A 14256-nucleotide genomic window follows, 5' to 3' on the forward strand; every position below is an offset into this window, starting at 1 on the left:
CAAGGCAGCAGTATTTTTTAGCTCACTTGGGAGGAAAATTTTAACTGGGTAGAGATTGTGGTGCTTACTTTTTTCCTTTAAAAACATTTTTTTTTGGTAATGATAAATTACTCTTACCATTTACCTGTTTTTAACCTTCTTATTTAAAGTTTTCCTTAGCCAAAACATCTATCCTTAAGCTAGGCATAGCTCAGGAATTGCTATGTCTTCTTCATTACATGGTTTGTGAAGGCTAAATAATTGATGATACTATTTAGATTCTTTAAAAAATTGTTTACTTTCCAATTTGCAGGCTTACTATGAAAGCCTCCAGATTCTTCCTGACTCACTATCAGTAAATTTGGGTATTTTCTCAGTAATGCTGTGCTGAGAACAGTTAGGGAACAGGCAAATTAAGCACAATCCTCTCTCTGTACCATTTAATTACTTGTAGGTGGCGTTGCCTTTACAGTATGTCCACGTTGCCTCTGATTTCTTTCCTGTAAGAAGTGGAGCTCACTTTTATTGTCTTGAGTATGAATAGGCCTGGGGATTTCTCCCAAATAGCACTCAGCCACGAGACAATGGGTCACGGAGACACAGTGGATTCTCTGCTGGGTCTCCAATCACTTTTTGGGAGGGAATCCAGATGGCAGCCTGAGAAGATGAGGTGGAGGCAGGTGGTGAGGAGTGCCGCCCCCTGCTGGCAGTGCTGGGAGCACATACTTCTGCACACTTGTCTAGATAGGATGATTGGCCCCATCCAGCCTCTAGATGCCTTTTGCCCCTGCTGACATCTTGACTGTAATCTTTTGAGAGACTCTGAACTAGAACCGCCAGCTAAGTTGCTTCCAAACTCTCATCCTGCAGAAACTGCCAGATGTTCCTTGTTTCAAGCCAAAATTTTGAGGCGTTGTAATACAGGGATAGATATTGAATCAAAAGCGGTGACAGGAACCTTGGAGGACTGCCATAACCTCCAGATTTCAGGATACATTCAAGCCCATAAAATTGAATTTGGCTCATACTGTAATCCTAGCTACTCAGGAGGCTGAGATCCGAGGATAGCAGTTGGAGGGCAGCCAGGTTAGGAAAATCAGTGAGACTCTTCAATTAACTACCAAAAAAAAAAAAAAAAATCTGGAAGTAGAGGTTTGGCCCAGGTGGTAGGTAGAGTGATAGCCTTGAGCGAAAAAGCTAAGCGATGGCACCCAGGTCCTAGTTTCAAGCCCTAGTACTAGAGCAAAAAATAAACTGAATTTAAAGTTGCATTAGCGTATGCATATGTTGTTTTTGGCAAGTATCACAGTACACACCTGTCTGTGTCTGACTGTTTTGCTGTCTCTCTCACCAATACTGGAGTTTGAACCCAGAATCTCACACTTGTTAGGCAGGTAGTCTACCACTTGAACCACACTGTCAGGGTTTTTATGCCTTGATTGTTTTTCAGATAGAGTCTCCATTTTTTGCCTGGTACTTCCTCAGACCAAGATTCTCCTACCTATACCTTCTGTGTAGCATTTTTCACCTGTTTCTGAAAGGAGTTCTCAGTCTGAAAGGCTATAAATCCTGCACTGTGTTTTTTTATTCAGAAGAAACAGCAGTGGCTTAGATGGGAAGATCTCACAAGTAATTGACACATACCTGTTGATGAAGACTGGATTTGGGCTTTGAAAAAAGGAAAAGAACTTAGATATTCAGAAAAAGTCTCTTTCAGAGTGTGTTTGATTGCTTTAGATCAGAGTGACCAAATTATAGCCAGCTGGACAAGTCCAGGACCTCTTCCTGCCTTGGTAATTTTACTGAAATACAGGTGCACTGTCTGAATACGTATTGGCTTTGGTTGCTTTTTCCGTACAACAGAAGAGTTGAGTTGTGGTAACAGTATTATTTATGGTCTGACCCTTTATAAAACCCTTTGCTGACATTTACTTCTGAGTATTGAGATAAGATTGGCATTCTTGGGGTCTGTAAGGGGCAGCTATAACACGTCTTCCTGGCCAATGGGCAGTAGACTGTCTTCCAGCCAAGTAATGCATTTTGTCCCTTCCTGAGTCCCATAGGAGTGATTGCTGTGGCCATCTAAGGCAGTAGCCTTCCAGAGAAATGAGATTTGTGGAGCAGAGGGCAGGGGTTGATGATGCTGGACCAAGGACCTTGAACTGCAAGCAGTGGCTCCTTAGCCACAATGGTGGCTGGTGTTTGTCAGTAGAAAGGAACTCTCACTTCCTCTTTATTCATCTCTCTCTAGTATTTTTCTCTTCTTTCTTCCTCTGTATTCCTCTCTCTCTCTGGCATTTTCTTTTCTGCATGAAGCATCTCTTCAGCCTCATCTATAAATGACATGTACATTCTTTTTGAACTAAAGTGCTAGAGGGATGGATTCTGGGCTATTCCAGACAGTTTTCTTTTGTAGTGTGTTGTTTTATGCCAGTACAGAGGCTTGAATTCATGGCCTTGTGCTCTTGCTCAGCTTTCTTGCTCAAGCCTGGTGCCCTACCACTTGAGCCATGGCTCCACTTTTAGCTTTGTGCACCTGAGCATCAGAGCACCTTAGCCATGACCTGCCTACATTCAGGTTTCCTCTTGTTTCTCGGATTGCAGGCATAACCATCACATCCAGCTTTGCTCTGTGGAGATGGTCTTTGTTACTTCTGTGCCCCAATTGATCTGGCAGCTTGGTCCTCCTAATTAATCTTAGCCTCCTATTTGGTGTGGGACAACAGATGGGCACCACTGCATCCAGCTGTGGGTCGAGAAAGGGGTCTCACAACTTTTTCTACTAGGCTGGCCTTAAACCAAGATCCTCCTATGTTGAGCCTCTCATGTACAAGCATGAGATACCAGTGCCTGGTAGCTGTAAGCATCCTTGTTAATGTCTCTTTTGAATATGCATGAGCTTTTCTTCTTCAACACTGAGAAGTGGATTGATTAGGTCCTAGTGCATTTTCAATATTATTAAATAATGTCAAATGGCTGTCCGAATCATCTATACAATGTTATACCCACACCAACTTTAGGAAGATTTCCATTCTTCATGGTCAGAACTTTATATTTTGGGCACTATTTTGCTTTTATAAATCTTATTTTCATAATTAATAGTGTGGTTGAACATTGACTTTAATTGATTTAAAAAGTTTTTAATGTATACTATAGGTTGCTATTATAAAATCCAGACTGGATAGGATGAACAAACTTGACTTCTTCATTTAAGTGTGAATAGGGGAAGGAAAGACAGAAGGACTTTAGGGCTATAGATATTTCTTACAGGTATAGATGTGTATGATAGGTATAGATAACAGAGAGGGGCGGAGTGCCTGAAGATGAGAAGAAAGAGACTCACCCACTGGGGTGAGGTGTGGGCTTTAGTTGGATGTTAAGCAAACTAAAGGTAAAATAGCTAAGAACATGGGAACATTTGGTGACATTGAGAACCGAATGCTTTCTACTAGAACGGGTTTAAAATATATGGGTTCCCAAAGCACCTGATTCATAATGTAATGTAGATAATCCATAAAGTTGACTCAGCACTAAGGGACCAAAGGGTCAGTGTAGGTATACATTACATTGTTTCTGGGAAAATCCTTCCTTCCTTCCTTTTTTGTCTCTCTCTTTCTCACTTCTGTCTTTTTTCTTTTTCTTTTTCTTTTTTTGTATTTTCGTTTTTTTTTTAATTTAATTTTATTTTATTTGTGTTTTTGTATTTTCTTTAAGTAGTTGTACAAAGGGCTTTCAGTTCACTGTGTCAGTTTGTGGAGACATGTGTCTTGGTCAGTGTCACCCCTTCCATTGTTCTCCTTCTCTGTCCCACCCCACCAAATTGAAATTCGAACTCCAAAAGAAAAATGACACCAATATCTCTACAGGACCTGGTTTCCGCTCCTGGCTCAGGTGGTTGCCTTGTGCTTTGCAGGAATAGCAGTGTTTGCAGCACCTGTAACAAGAGCAATTCCCATTCATAAGCATTGGTGTAAGAGCAAAGATTATCTGCATATGAATGATTGTGGCAATAAAAGCTTTCCTTCAAGCTTTTGACATATATGTATGTATGTATATGTATATGTATTTGTTTATGTATATGTATATGTATATGTATATGTATAGATAAACCTTTGAGACAGATTCAACTCCATATTTACAGCTGAAAAGATTGGGCTTCAAGATATGTTGGAAAACATTAGGGAGTCAGTGGACTGTATTTGAGTCCTGCTTCCTTTCAGAGACTCTGTGTGTGTGTGTGTGTGTGTGTGTGTATGTGTGTGTGTGTGTCTGTGTGTATCTGTGTGTGTGTGCATGCGCGTGCGCATGGGTGCGCACGTAAGAGAGAGAGAGAGAGAATGTATTGTATTTGACTTTATGAACTTCACTTTGGCTGTAAATGGATCTACTGAAATCTCATTCTAGAGTGTCTCTATGGAGGCTAAATGAATTGATTCATGTGCAAGAGATGGGTAGTGTAGAAAGCACTACACATGTGCTCATTATTTATCTCTGTTAGTAAAGATCATGGTAGGCTTTATTTTAATAATGAATCACTAAATTGGAATGCACAGTTAGACAATTAGACTGGTAGACTCATCCATCTGAGTCAGTTTTGGAGGGAATGAGTAATGTAGCTTAGAAAAACATGAGGGAGGGCCTGGGAAGGTGGCTCAGTGGTAGAATGCTTGCCTTGCATGCCTGAGGCCCTGGGTTCGATTCCTCAGCACCACATAAGCAAAAAGAAAAAAGCTGGAGGTGGCGCTGTGGCTCAAGTGGTAGAGCGCTAGCCTTGAGCTGAAGAGCTGAGAGACAGCGCCCTGGCCCAGAGTTCAAGCCCCATGACTGGACCCCCCCCCCAAAAAAAAAAAACATGAGGGAAAAGTGTTACTTTTTCAGATATTTTCTCTGAAGTGCTCTGGTTCTGAAGAATAGATTTCACTGAGTATGAATAGATTTCACTAAGTATAAAAACTGTCCTTGTTTGAGTGATTCTGTTACTGGAGTTTTTCAAGGAGAACCAGACAGCCACATATTAGAAGTATGGCAGGAAGGGCCAAATTCTCCTCATTAACTTCTGCTCTGGAATCATTTCCAGAGGAAGGTAAAGATTGTAGGTTATTTCTTAATTGTCTTGAAATTGGTAAAAGTCATGGAAGATGATTTGTAAGTGGATTTAGTTTATTTTTCATTATTATCTTAAGGTCGGTGTACAAAGAAGTTACCATTAAAAATGATTTTACATTTAAATCAATTCATTTGACACCTATTTACTAAGCACTTAGTGTATTATGAAATAATGTGCTGGGTACTGTAGCATTTGTTGAATGATTCTGTTCTGTTGGTAATGATTCTGAGTTTTTAAGTATACTGTGTCAATCTTGATCTCCCAAGTCTTGTAAGAGAAGTGAAAAAAATGCCAACATGGCCCAGGACTCATGTTCATCTCATTCCAAATGACTTAGTTTCCGATGTTGCTGGAACTTTCCTGCACTGAGTTGAATTCTCCAGGGTAGAGTCAAAATGTGTTGAAATGACCTCTTTTAAAAAAGAAAGAAAGGGAAAATAGATCACCTAGTACAATGTATGTTTTTGCATCCCAGACTCAGGATAAAATACATATTAAGATGAGTAGTGTACCAGAACCTTAACGCTATCTAAATATACAGATGGGTGCATTGTGTGTATTTTAAATTGAGAGTTTTGTTTGAACAGTGTCTTCCATTGGGTGTATTTCATGGTGACTTATCATAATCGACTGCTTTAAATCATTTGAAATAGCGAGACACATGAATTTTAACAATAACTCCCCCAGGGCTAGAGAAGTCAGCAGGAGCTCAAACTGCTAGGTGGACATTTTTTTTTCTTTTTTTCAAACTCATATGCAAGTGTAAAACTTTCACAAGGCTACTTTAACAAGGCCCTTTGGGACTTAAGGTTATTTATCTAAGCTCTTATTAAAAAATGAAAACTTCGCTATGGTTAGCCCCATAAAACAAAACGGATCCTAACAATCTTGCAAGCTGGAAGAACGGCTACAGTTCTGCAGACTTACACTCTGAAATACAATGAGGGGTCTTTGGAGCTAGTGGCTTGGGCATTAACCTTATGGTAATAGGATAGTGACAGCAGCGCCTTGTTTTCAAGGCTCCTCTAATTAAGAAAATTTAACTCTACTGCACTTGTGATTTGGGGCTTGACATGATTTATTAAAATGACTTTCAGCCCTCGCCTCCAGTGCACTGCACAGAGCTCTCGGATGCCTGCGTTCATCTGCGTCAGCTTGCCCCAGCACCCCCCACCCCCACCCCCAGCGCCAGCTCCGTGAACACCTTTCCATTTACAGCCTCTGCGCTGAGAAGCGAGGCGGGGAGAGACGTGGTTTCTTAGATTAATAGGCCAGGATCACTCTTGTACATCACGCAGCAGAAGAGCTGGAGCTGCTGCAGGAGAGATGGTGTAATCTAAAAAACGCGTTCAGCTTCTCCGTAGGTATGTTCAGGTTTTGATTAGTTTAGATCCGGCAGTAAATCTATTCTTAGACCCTGCGGTTTTCAGGGATGTGTAATGCAGTACATTTGCGAGAGTAAGGATCTGTGAGGAGAAGAAGCCATGTTAGAAAGTCAAGATGAAAGTCCTTTCCAGGCTTGAGGAGCTTAGCGGGGTAACGTAGCTTGGCCCTCTGCAGCGCTGTTGGCAAAGATGAGAAGGATGTGGGGTTAGATGGAGGAGTGGATCAATGGAAAGACTGAGTAAAGTGGGAGAGGGTGAAACTCCTAGTTGAGTGTGTGCTTAGTACACACAAGTCGCTGACTTCAACCACCAGCACCACATGAATAAGTATGAAAATGAGTAAATAGTAAATAGCTTAATAGAAAGGTTAAATAAATATAGAGGGATTACCAGGGAAAGACCGGCTAATCATTACTGGCGATGATTGATGATTGTTGATGAGTAGGTTTCTGTGGTACAGAGAAAATGTAGACTGTAGTGCAGGCAGATATATCTGAAAGAGAGAATGATAACAAAGGCAGAATTGTGAAGGATTTTTAAAATGATTTTAAATTAAAACAATATTGTTGGACTGTCTTTAAGTGTCCCTCCTCAATCGTTAACCCTAGTAGTATTAACAGAAGTCACTGGAAATAGTATTTTTCCTACTGGGGACTTGTGAATTACCACCTCTGTGTCAACAGAATAAAAATGCTGCTTCCAAGACAATGGAGAGAGGAGATGGGGTGCCCAGCACCCCAATCCCAGTGAGGGAAGCAGAAAGCAACCAGCTAGCAATTAGAGCTCAGAGGAAGAGGGACACAAAGGGCAAACACCAAGAGAGATGGAGATGACAGGAACGTTGGCTGGAGGTCAAAGGCAGAGGCAATGCAAGAATAAATGCTTAAACAGGTTAGAAAATGTCAGAACGCACTTAAGTCTAGGAAGTGCTCTTCTAAAGGAATTTCACAGCAGTGGCAAATAGGAGCAGCTTTATATGTACTTGGTTTTTGACTCTTCAACTTGAGCAGCTGTTCTAACAGTTGAGCTGCTAGGCACTGTCAGGAATAGAACATTTTAATTTTGGAGAAACCCAACTGTTAAAACAGCTGTGTGGTCTGTTAGACTTCAGCTGGCTGTGATACGACTGTAAGACCTAATGGGGTCAAAGCGTCAGGCAGATTGGCTGTTACTGCAACTTGACTGGACAAAATAAAAATGTGGATGATGAATGCTGCTTGAATGTTGGACACTTGAGTTCACAGTGGAGTTTGTTTTGGCAAACGCAGATAACCTCGGCTTTTTCCTTGTTCCTATTCATGGAGATCACCTGAACACCTTGGCCTTTCATTCCTTGGATGTGAGCTTTTCTGTATTAGCACTTAAAAAAAAAAAAAGTCTTCTTGCTTCTATTGGCCTTTCTTTATTCTTCTCTTAATAATACATGATATGCCTGCTAAAGTCACTTCAAGTATTCTAATTTATATTATTTATTTTGTACTTCTTGTTATTGAAGGAAAGTATCCAGGTAACCACCAGATTTGTCAGCTTCAAGATATTGCCCTTTTAATATCAAGGTTAATTTGAATGTTGCTAACAATGATTTAAAAAGAAATCTCCAACTCTAAATTTAGAATCTTAGATATTCTTGTCATGGAAAAATTTATTTAACTAAAGCTTAAATTACTTGTATCTTAATTTAACTAAGAATTTCAAATACTTGCTCAGATCATTTGGTTCATTTCCTCTATAGAAGCTGTATTTTACCTGTTAAAGCATTAAAAGATAGATTTTATTTGATACAGTCTCAAAACAAAAGTAGCTTTTACTTTTCCATGATCATCAAATTCTAGTACCTCTATAATGAGTCATTTGAAACAAAACAGGAAAAAGTTGAAGAAAAGCAGTGGGATTCTTTTTTTTTTTTTTTTTTTTTTGGGGGGGTCCGGTCATGGGGTCTGAACTCTGGGCCTGGGCACTGTCGCTCAGCTCTTCAGCTCAAGGCTAGCACTCTACCACTAGAGCCAGAGCGCCACTTCTGGCTTTTTTCTTTTTTGCTTATGTGGTGCTGAGGAATCGAACCCAGGGCCTCGAGCATGCAAGGCAAGCGCTCTACCACTGAGCCACCTTCCCAGCCCAGCAGTGGGATTCTTATAGTCCTAGTACCCACAGATAGTTCCTGTTAATGTGTTGATATTTTCATTCCCTTGCTTAGGTATTTGTACATACATTGTTAGAAAATTGTAGGTTTATGCTGGGTGTGGTAGCTCATACCAGTGTCTTGCTACTTAGGAGGCCAAGATAAGGGAGGATTACAATTCAGTGCTGCCTGAGCAAGAAGTTCCCAAGTCTCCATTTCAGCTAGTAACGCCAGGCACAGTACGGCATCGAAGTCCAGGATCACTGAGGACTGCAGTTTGGAACCAGCTTGGGCAAGAAAGTCTTTTACACTCTTATCTCCAATTAACCACCAAAACAGCCAGACATGGAGGCGTGGCTCAAATGATAGCACACTAGACTTGAGCAAAGGGATCCAAAAGCTCAGGGATAGCCTAGGCCCTGAGCCCTAGAACTGGCACCAAAAAAAAAAAAAAAAAACTCTTTAGGAGCAGGAAATATTTCTATTCTTCCCCTTCATCCATTTTTGCCATGATTTAACTAAAACAAATCCTTGTTAAAATTTTCTTCCTTAGCCTGGTTTTCAATAAATAAAACAGACATACTATGTGTCTGTGCCAGATACAGCTGGTAGCATCGTGTTTTCGAGTGTGGAAAATGTGGCTTCTAGAGGACAGAAAGGAAAGAGGTGGAGAGTGAGTCTGGAGCCACTGTCCTAGAACGAAATTGGAATTTTTTAAATGATAGCTTTTTTTCTATTCTAGAGAAATGTTGAGAATGTTATATAATGAACAAAAGCAGAAGGAATAACAGAGCCAGTCAATATAAAATAATAACTTTTGAAACTCAGATGACACGCAGACGTGCCCTTGCTGAAATCAGATGGTTTTAGGAAAGCCATGCCTATTCCAATCCAGCTCATTGGTAAATGCTTCAAAGAAGCACTAACTCTGCCGCCCACACGGCAGGTGTGTCAGCATGATAAATGCCTTGCTTGGAGATACAGCTGAGCCGTTCCCTCTGGCTTGTGACCAGAATGGTGATCCATTATGCCCTCAGCCTGGGGGGGGGTTCTAGAAACCACTTCCATTCGCCACTAAGGTGGGTGAAGTTGGCATTGCCAAGATAGGCTTATAGAAATGGCCAAAGAGTGCATTTATATAGTAGATAGGTGAGCACTTTTTGTTTCCTTGCGTCCATCCTAGGCATTGAACTCAGAGAGGGTGTGGGTACTGTCACTTTGGTTTTTCCCTCACTGGTGCTCTGCCACTTAAGCCACAGCTCCACTTCCAACTTTTGGTAGTTAATTAGCAGTAAGAATCCCATGGACTTTCCTGAACACACTGGCTTTGAACCTTCGTCCTCAAATCTTATCCTTCTGTGTGTGTAGTTAGGATTACAGGTAGGTGTCACCAGCTCCTGGCAAAGTATTGTATTTTTTAAAATATGTTTTTTAAAATGTAGAACACTGATAAAGAATATTTGATAAGGGATCACAGAAGAAATACCTAAGTAAGAATTGAATGATTAAACTTGAAAAAATAGAAGAATTGAAAGCATGGAACTCATGCATCTTTCTCATTTTCAGAGAGTGACATGTTCAAGTCTAGAATCCTCTTTTCTAGAATTTTCCCTTTACATTAGATGCGGAGTCAGGAAATCAAGATTTGAGACTTGACCGTGTCACTCTCTGCACATCTTCCTTGTCTCAGACAGGGCCCCGTTTCTAATACTCAATTTCCTCATGTCTCAAACCAAAGATTTTTTTAACTGGGCTGTGCGGGGTTCACCAGAGCTGCTTCACGGGCCACCGCGGAGGAAAGGTGGTGTCTGCCAGCTCCACCATCAAACAGAACAACTGTGCTTTTATTTGTGGTACAAGTTGGGCCTGTGACAAGACTTTCGAGGCTTGAAGATCATGGATCCATATGTCCCATAAGGGCATGTCAGTGCCAGCCAACAGCAGGTCCTCTGCCCAGGTGGCTGAGGCCTAAGCAGGACCTTGTGCACAATGGACGGCCCGAAGTGTTTTCACATGCCCCCACTTCTCAGTCGGCCCTCCCTGCAGGGGTCCACGGTCCCTGTAACTCTCATAGTTGGAATACAGAAAGATGGCTGCCCCTGGCAACAGTGTGTTTGGACACTGATTTTGCGAATCTGTAGTTCATTTCATTTCTACTTTTGTGAGGTGCTTCTCCCCGCACCCTGATCCCTGCCAAACTACTGGAAGTTCTCTTTGTTCTGGCAGGCTTAAAATAATTACAAGAACACATTTGTGAAAGTTCAACTGTCTGTGTGCCCCAGGCTTGCCCGTGAATGGGAGAGTGACATCAGCGTCCACACCGTCACCCTGCCCTCAGCAAGCTGCTTGGAACTTCTGCTGATACTGTCCAGGAGCACTGCCACACTACCTGTGTCCCTCCGCCGCATGAACTCCTTTCAGGTAAGATGAACACCTTTACTGAAATATGGTTTCTGATTGACTTGTAATTGTTTAGCAGGGGTCTTGCTCCACCGAATCCACTCCTAGAGGCCTCAGCTGCAGGCGGTGACAATGCTGAGCTGAAGACACCTGTCAGCTTGCTAGCTCTTCATGAGTAAAAGAACAGGCAGAGCCTCAGGACAGATGAGCAAAGTTGAGAAGGAGTACAACTCTGCGACTCCAGAGCTTGCTCCCTGAAGTCCTTGGGGCATCAGGGGAGTGATGCGTGCCTGGATGTTGGATGTATTTGGGATGCCCATACACTCACCTTGTCACAATTAGTAATCCTTATTTGTGTACCACCTTGAACTACAAATGATCCATGGTTCTATAGTAACAGTATTTGGTAATGGCAATCCTCCTACCTTCTAAATTTTGCCCAGTAGATTTAGCACTAAATAACGGGAGTTCATATGTGGCCACAAGCGTTTATGGAGGGAGATACCAGAAACTTAAACAGTGATTATCTCAAGAGAGCGATGCTGCAAGACAATTATTTTTTATTTCCTTCTCTCTTTCGGGCTATGTGTTTTATACCATGGGTGAATGAGCAGCACGAGCGATGATGTGGCTCCCAGGATTTTATAGCACGTTCAGGGAGCTAAGACAGTCTTCCATGTGTGATATAAATTGAAAATAATTTTATTACAAAGTAGTGTGAACACAGGTCTTAAAAAGACTGAAGATAAAAGTGTGATCTAAACTGAAAGTGAGGGATTTGACATGGTGTGTGTGTGTGTGTGTGTGTGTGTGTGTGTGTGTGTGTGTGTGTGTGTGTGTGTGTGTGTGTGTGTGTGTGTGTGTGTGTGTGTGTGTGTGTGTGTGTGTGTGTGTGTATAGAGGGGGCCTTGAACTCGTGGTCACATCCCTTCATTTTTGTGTTCAAGGCGAGCACTCTACCACTTGAGCCACAGCTCCACTTCTAGCTTTGTGGTGGTTCATTGGAGATGAGAGTCTCACAGAACTTCCTGTCTGGGCTGGCTAACCCCTCTCATCTCAGCCTCCTGCATAGCTAGGATTACAAGCATAAGGCACCAGCAGGGGCGGATAGCGCCAGTCAGCCCCTCCAAGCATGTCCTCTTGGTCTCGTGAGCTGGGCAGCACGAGAGCCCAGCCTGCTGCTGCTGGTGGTTGTGTTCTCCCTGAGCTCCTCGAGCAGGTGGCGGCTGATGGCTGGGCACCCTGCTTGCCCCCAGAGCTTGTGCTTCATCGGGTTTCACACACTTTTGGTCTGACATCATCATCAGGAGCTCACGCCCTTTCTGACTTCTAAAGCTCAGAATAACCTAGCAGAATCATCTGAAGGACATCTGCCACGGTTTCTTCCCTGCTGTTTCCCAAATTTTTCTTGTCAGGAATGTTCAGAGCCCACTTCTTTGTGCAGGTCTGCTCCAGACGAGGGATCAGAGAGAACAGAGCAGCATTACGGAGTGCAGCTTTGCCTTCATCTTGTAACACCTACTTCAGCCTCCATTGTAGTTAAGGGGACAGGGCCGTGAGTTTTGTTTGCATTGTAGACTATGCGTTTTAATTGGAAGCTCTCTTCTACCTTTATTTTTTAATTTATTTTTTTGGTGTCAGTCCTGGAGCTTGATCTCAGTGACTGGACACTGTCCCCAAGCTTTTGTGCCCAAGTCTAGTGCTCTACCATTGAGCCATAGCTCCACTTCCAGTGCTTTTGTTGTTGTTGTTGCTAGTTAATTGGAGATGAGTCTTTCCTGCCTGGGTTGGCTTTGAACCTTGATCCTCAGATCTCAGCCTCCTGAGTAGCTAGTATTACCAGCAAGGGCAACCAAAACACGGCCACATCTTTTTTTTTTTTTAAGAGTTCTTTTGTTAAGAGTTGTAAAGTAGTGGATTGGCACTTGTTATAGATAACCAGCTTAGCATTTTCAGTTCTCTTACTTTCCAAGCTGAGCAGTTGCTGTAAGCAGTGCTGCTTTTTTGTAAAACTGTTATTTGAGGTCTGGATGTCACTCCGTCTTGTTATCACTGCTTTATCTTTTTAATGAAAGACATTAAGTTATATGAAATTCTCTTAAATCACACCGCAGTGTTCCTCTTATACTTACAGGGGTGGCTTTGGGTGGTGATGTCATGATTTAACTTCCACTCTATCATATCCCATAATATCTCTAGTGTGGTTATCTGAAATAGAATGTAGGATTTAGTTGCAGACATATTGCTAAGCATGTATGTACTATAGTCGTTGGGAACTTAAGAAGAAAGCATATAATTGCTTCTGATTTCTTACCATGTCTGTTTCTACTTAAAACCCTTCTATGGCTTCCTGGTACAATGAAAACTAAGCTAGTCTCCTTGTTCAGGCCCTGTCTCCGTGGCTGACCTCTCTGTTCCCCTTCCCTCTCATGCATTGTACTCCACACTGATGGCTCTAGGTCCTCTCCTTCCTGCAAGCTTGCTGAAGCCATAGCCTCTGTGTACAGCCTCTTCTGTTTCCAGAGCACCCCCCCCCGCCAGGTCTCGCAGGCCTGACTTTCTCCCTGAGCCTCTCCCCCCTTTCCCTCCCCACCCCCAAGCCTCCATTGCTCTAGAACTCCCCCTTGCCTTTCTAATCAGTCCTTCCCCTGTTTGAAGTCATGGTATTCATGTCTTTGGTGTTTTTATTCTCCTCTGCTAAAATGTGTGTTGAAGAGAACCGGGGACAGTCTGTTTGTGTTCAGTGTTGCACCCACAGAACTTAGAGCAGCACCTGGGTGGACACAGTTAATAAGTACTGAGTGGGTGGGTAGATGGGGGGTACATGACATGCAAATTAGCATGGCCCTGAGACAGTTTAGAAATCCCAAAGCCCTAGTGAGAGGGAGCAGAGGCAGTTGGGCAGAAGCCGCAGCCCTTTCTCTGCCGGGGCAGCTCCGCATTTGAGATCTGTCACCAGATGAGTGTCGGCATTGGAACTGCACCCTGTGTACAAACGAGGAACATTTAAAGACCATCTCAGCCCTTGACAGCTGGGAAGATGTCTCTCATCAGATGTAGCTCACTGATGTAGCTCATCAATGTTCAGGGCTGGGCTCCTGCGGGCACTGCAGCCCTCTGAAGGGAGCCGAGATGCTGGTCAGCATGGTACAGGAGTCCAGGGGGTTCCCACAGCGTGGACAGGCTACCGCTGCTGCCACCTCTATTGCTGCTGCTTCATCCCTCCCATACCACGTGCCGCAGCACTCGGGTTGGTATTTTTATGA

The 14256-nt window shown here is 42.7% G+C and overlaps 1 protein-coding gene across 4 annotated transcripts in view; it reads left to right on the forward strand.

Moving 5' to 3' along the window:
- The window catches only part of Ube3d (ubiquitin protein ligase E3D), a 99629-nt gene that overhangs the window by 45155 nt on the left and 40218 nt on the right, over positions 1–14256 (forward strand). For all 4 annotated transcript variants that reach the window (XM_070010256.1, XM_070010258.1, XM_070010254.1 and 1 more), the window contains exon 9: positions 10873–11011. In XM_070010256.1, the coding sequence (XP_069866357.1) occupies positions 10873–11011 (139 nt within the window). The remainder of the gene's footprint in view (positions 1–10872; positions 11012–14256) is intronic.

This window comes from Dipodomys merriami, unplaced genomic scaffold, assembly GCF_024711535.1.
Source record: "Dipodomys merriami isolate MVZ:Mamm:240054 unplaced genomic scaffold, mDipMer1.0.p SCAF_8, whole genome shotgun sequence".
NCBI classification, from domain to species: domain Eukaryota; kingdom Metazoa; phylum Chordata; class Mammalia; order Rodentia; family Heteromyidae; genus Dipodomys; species Dipodomys merriami.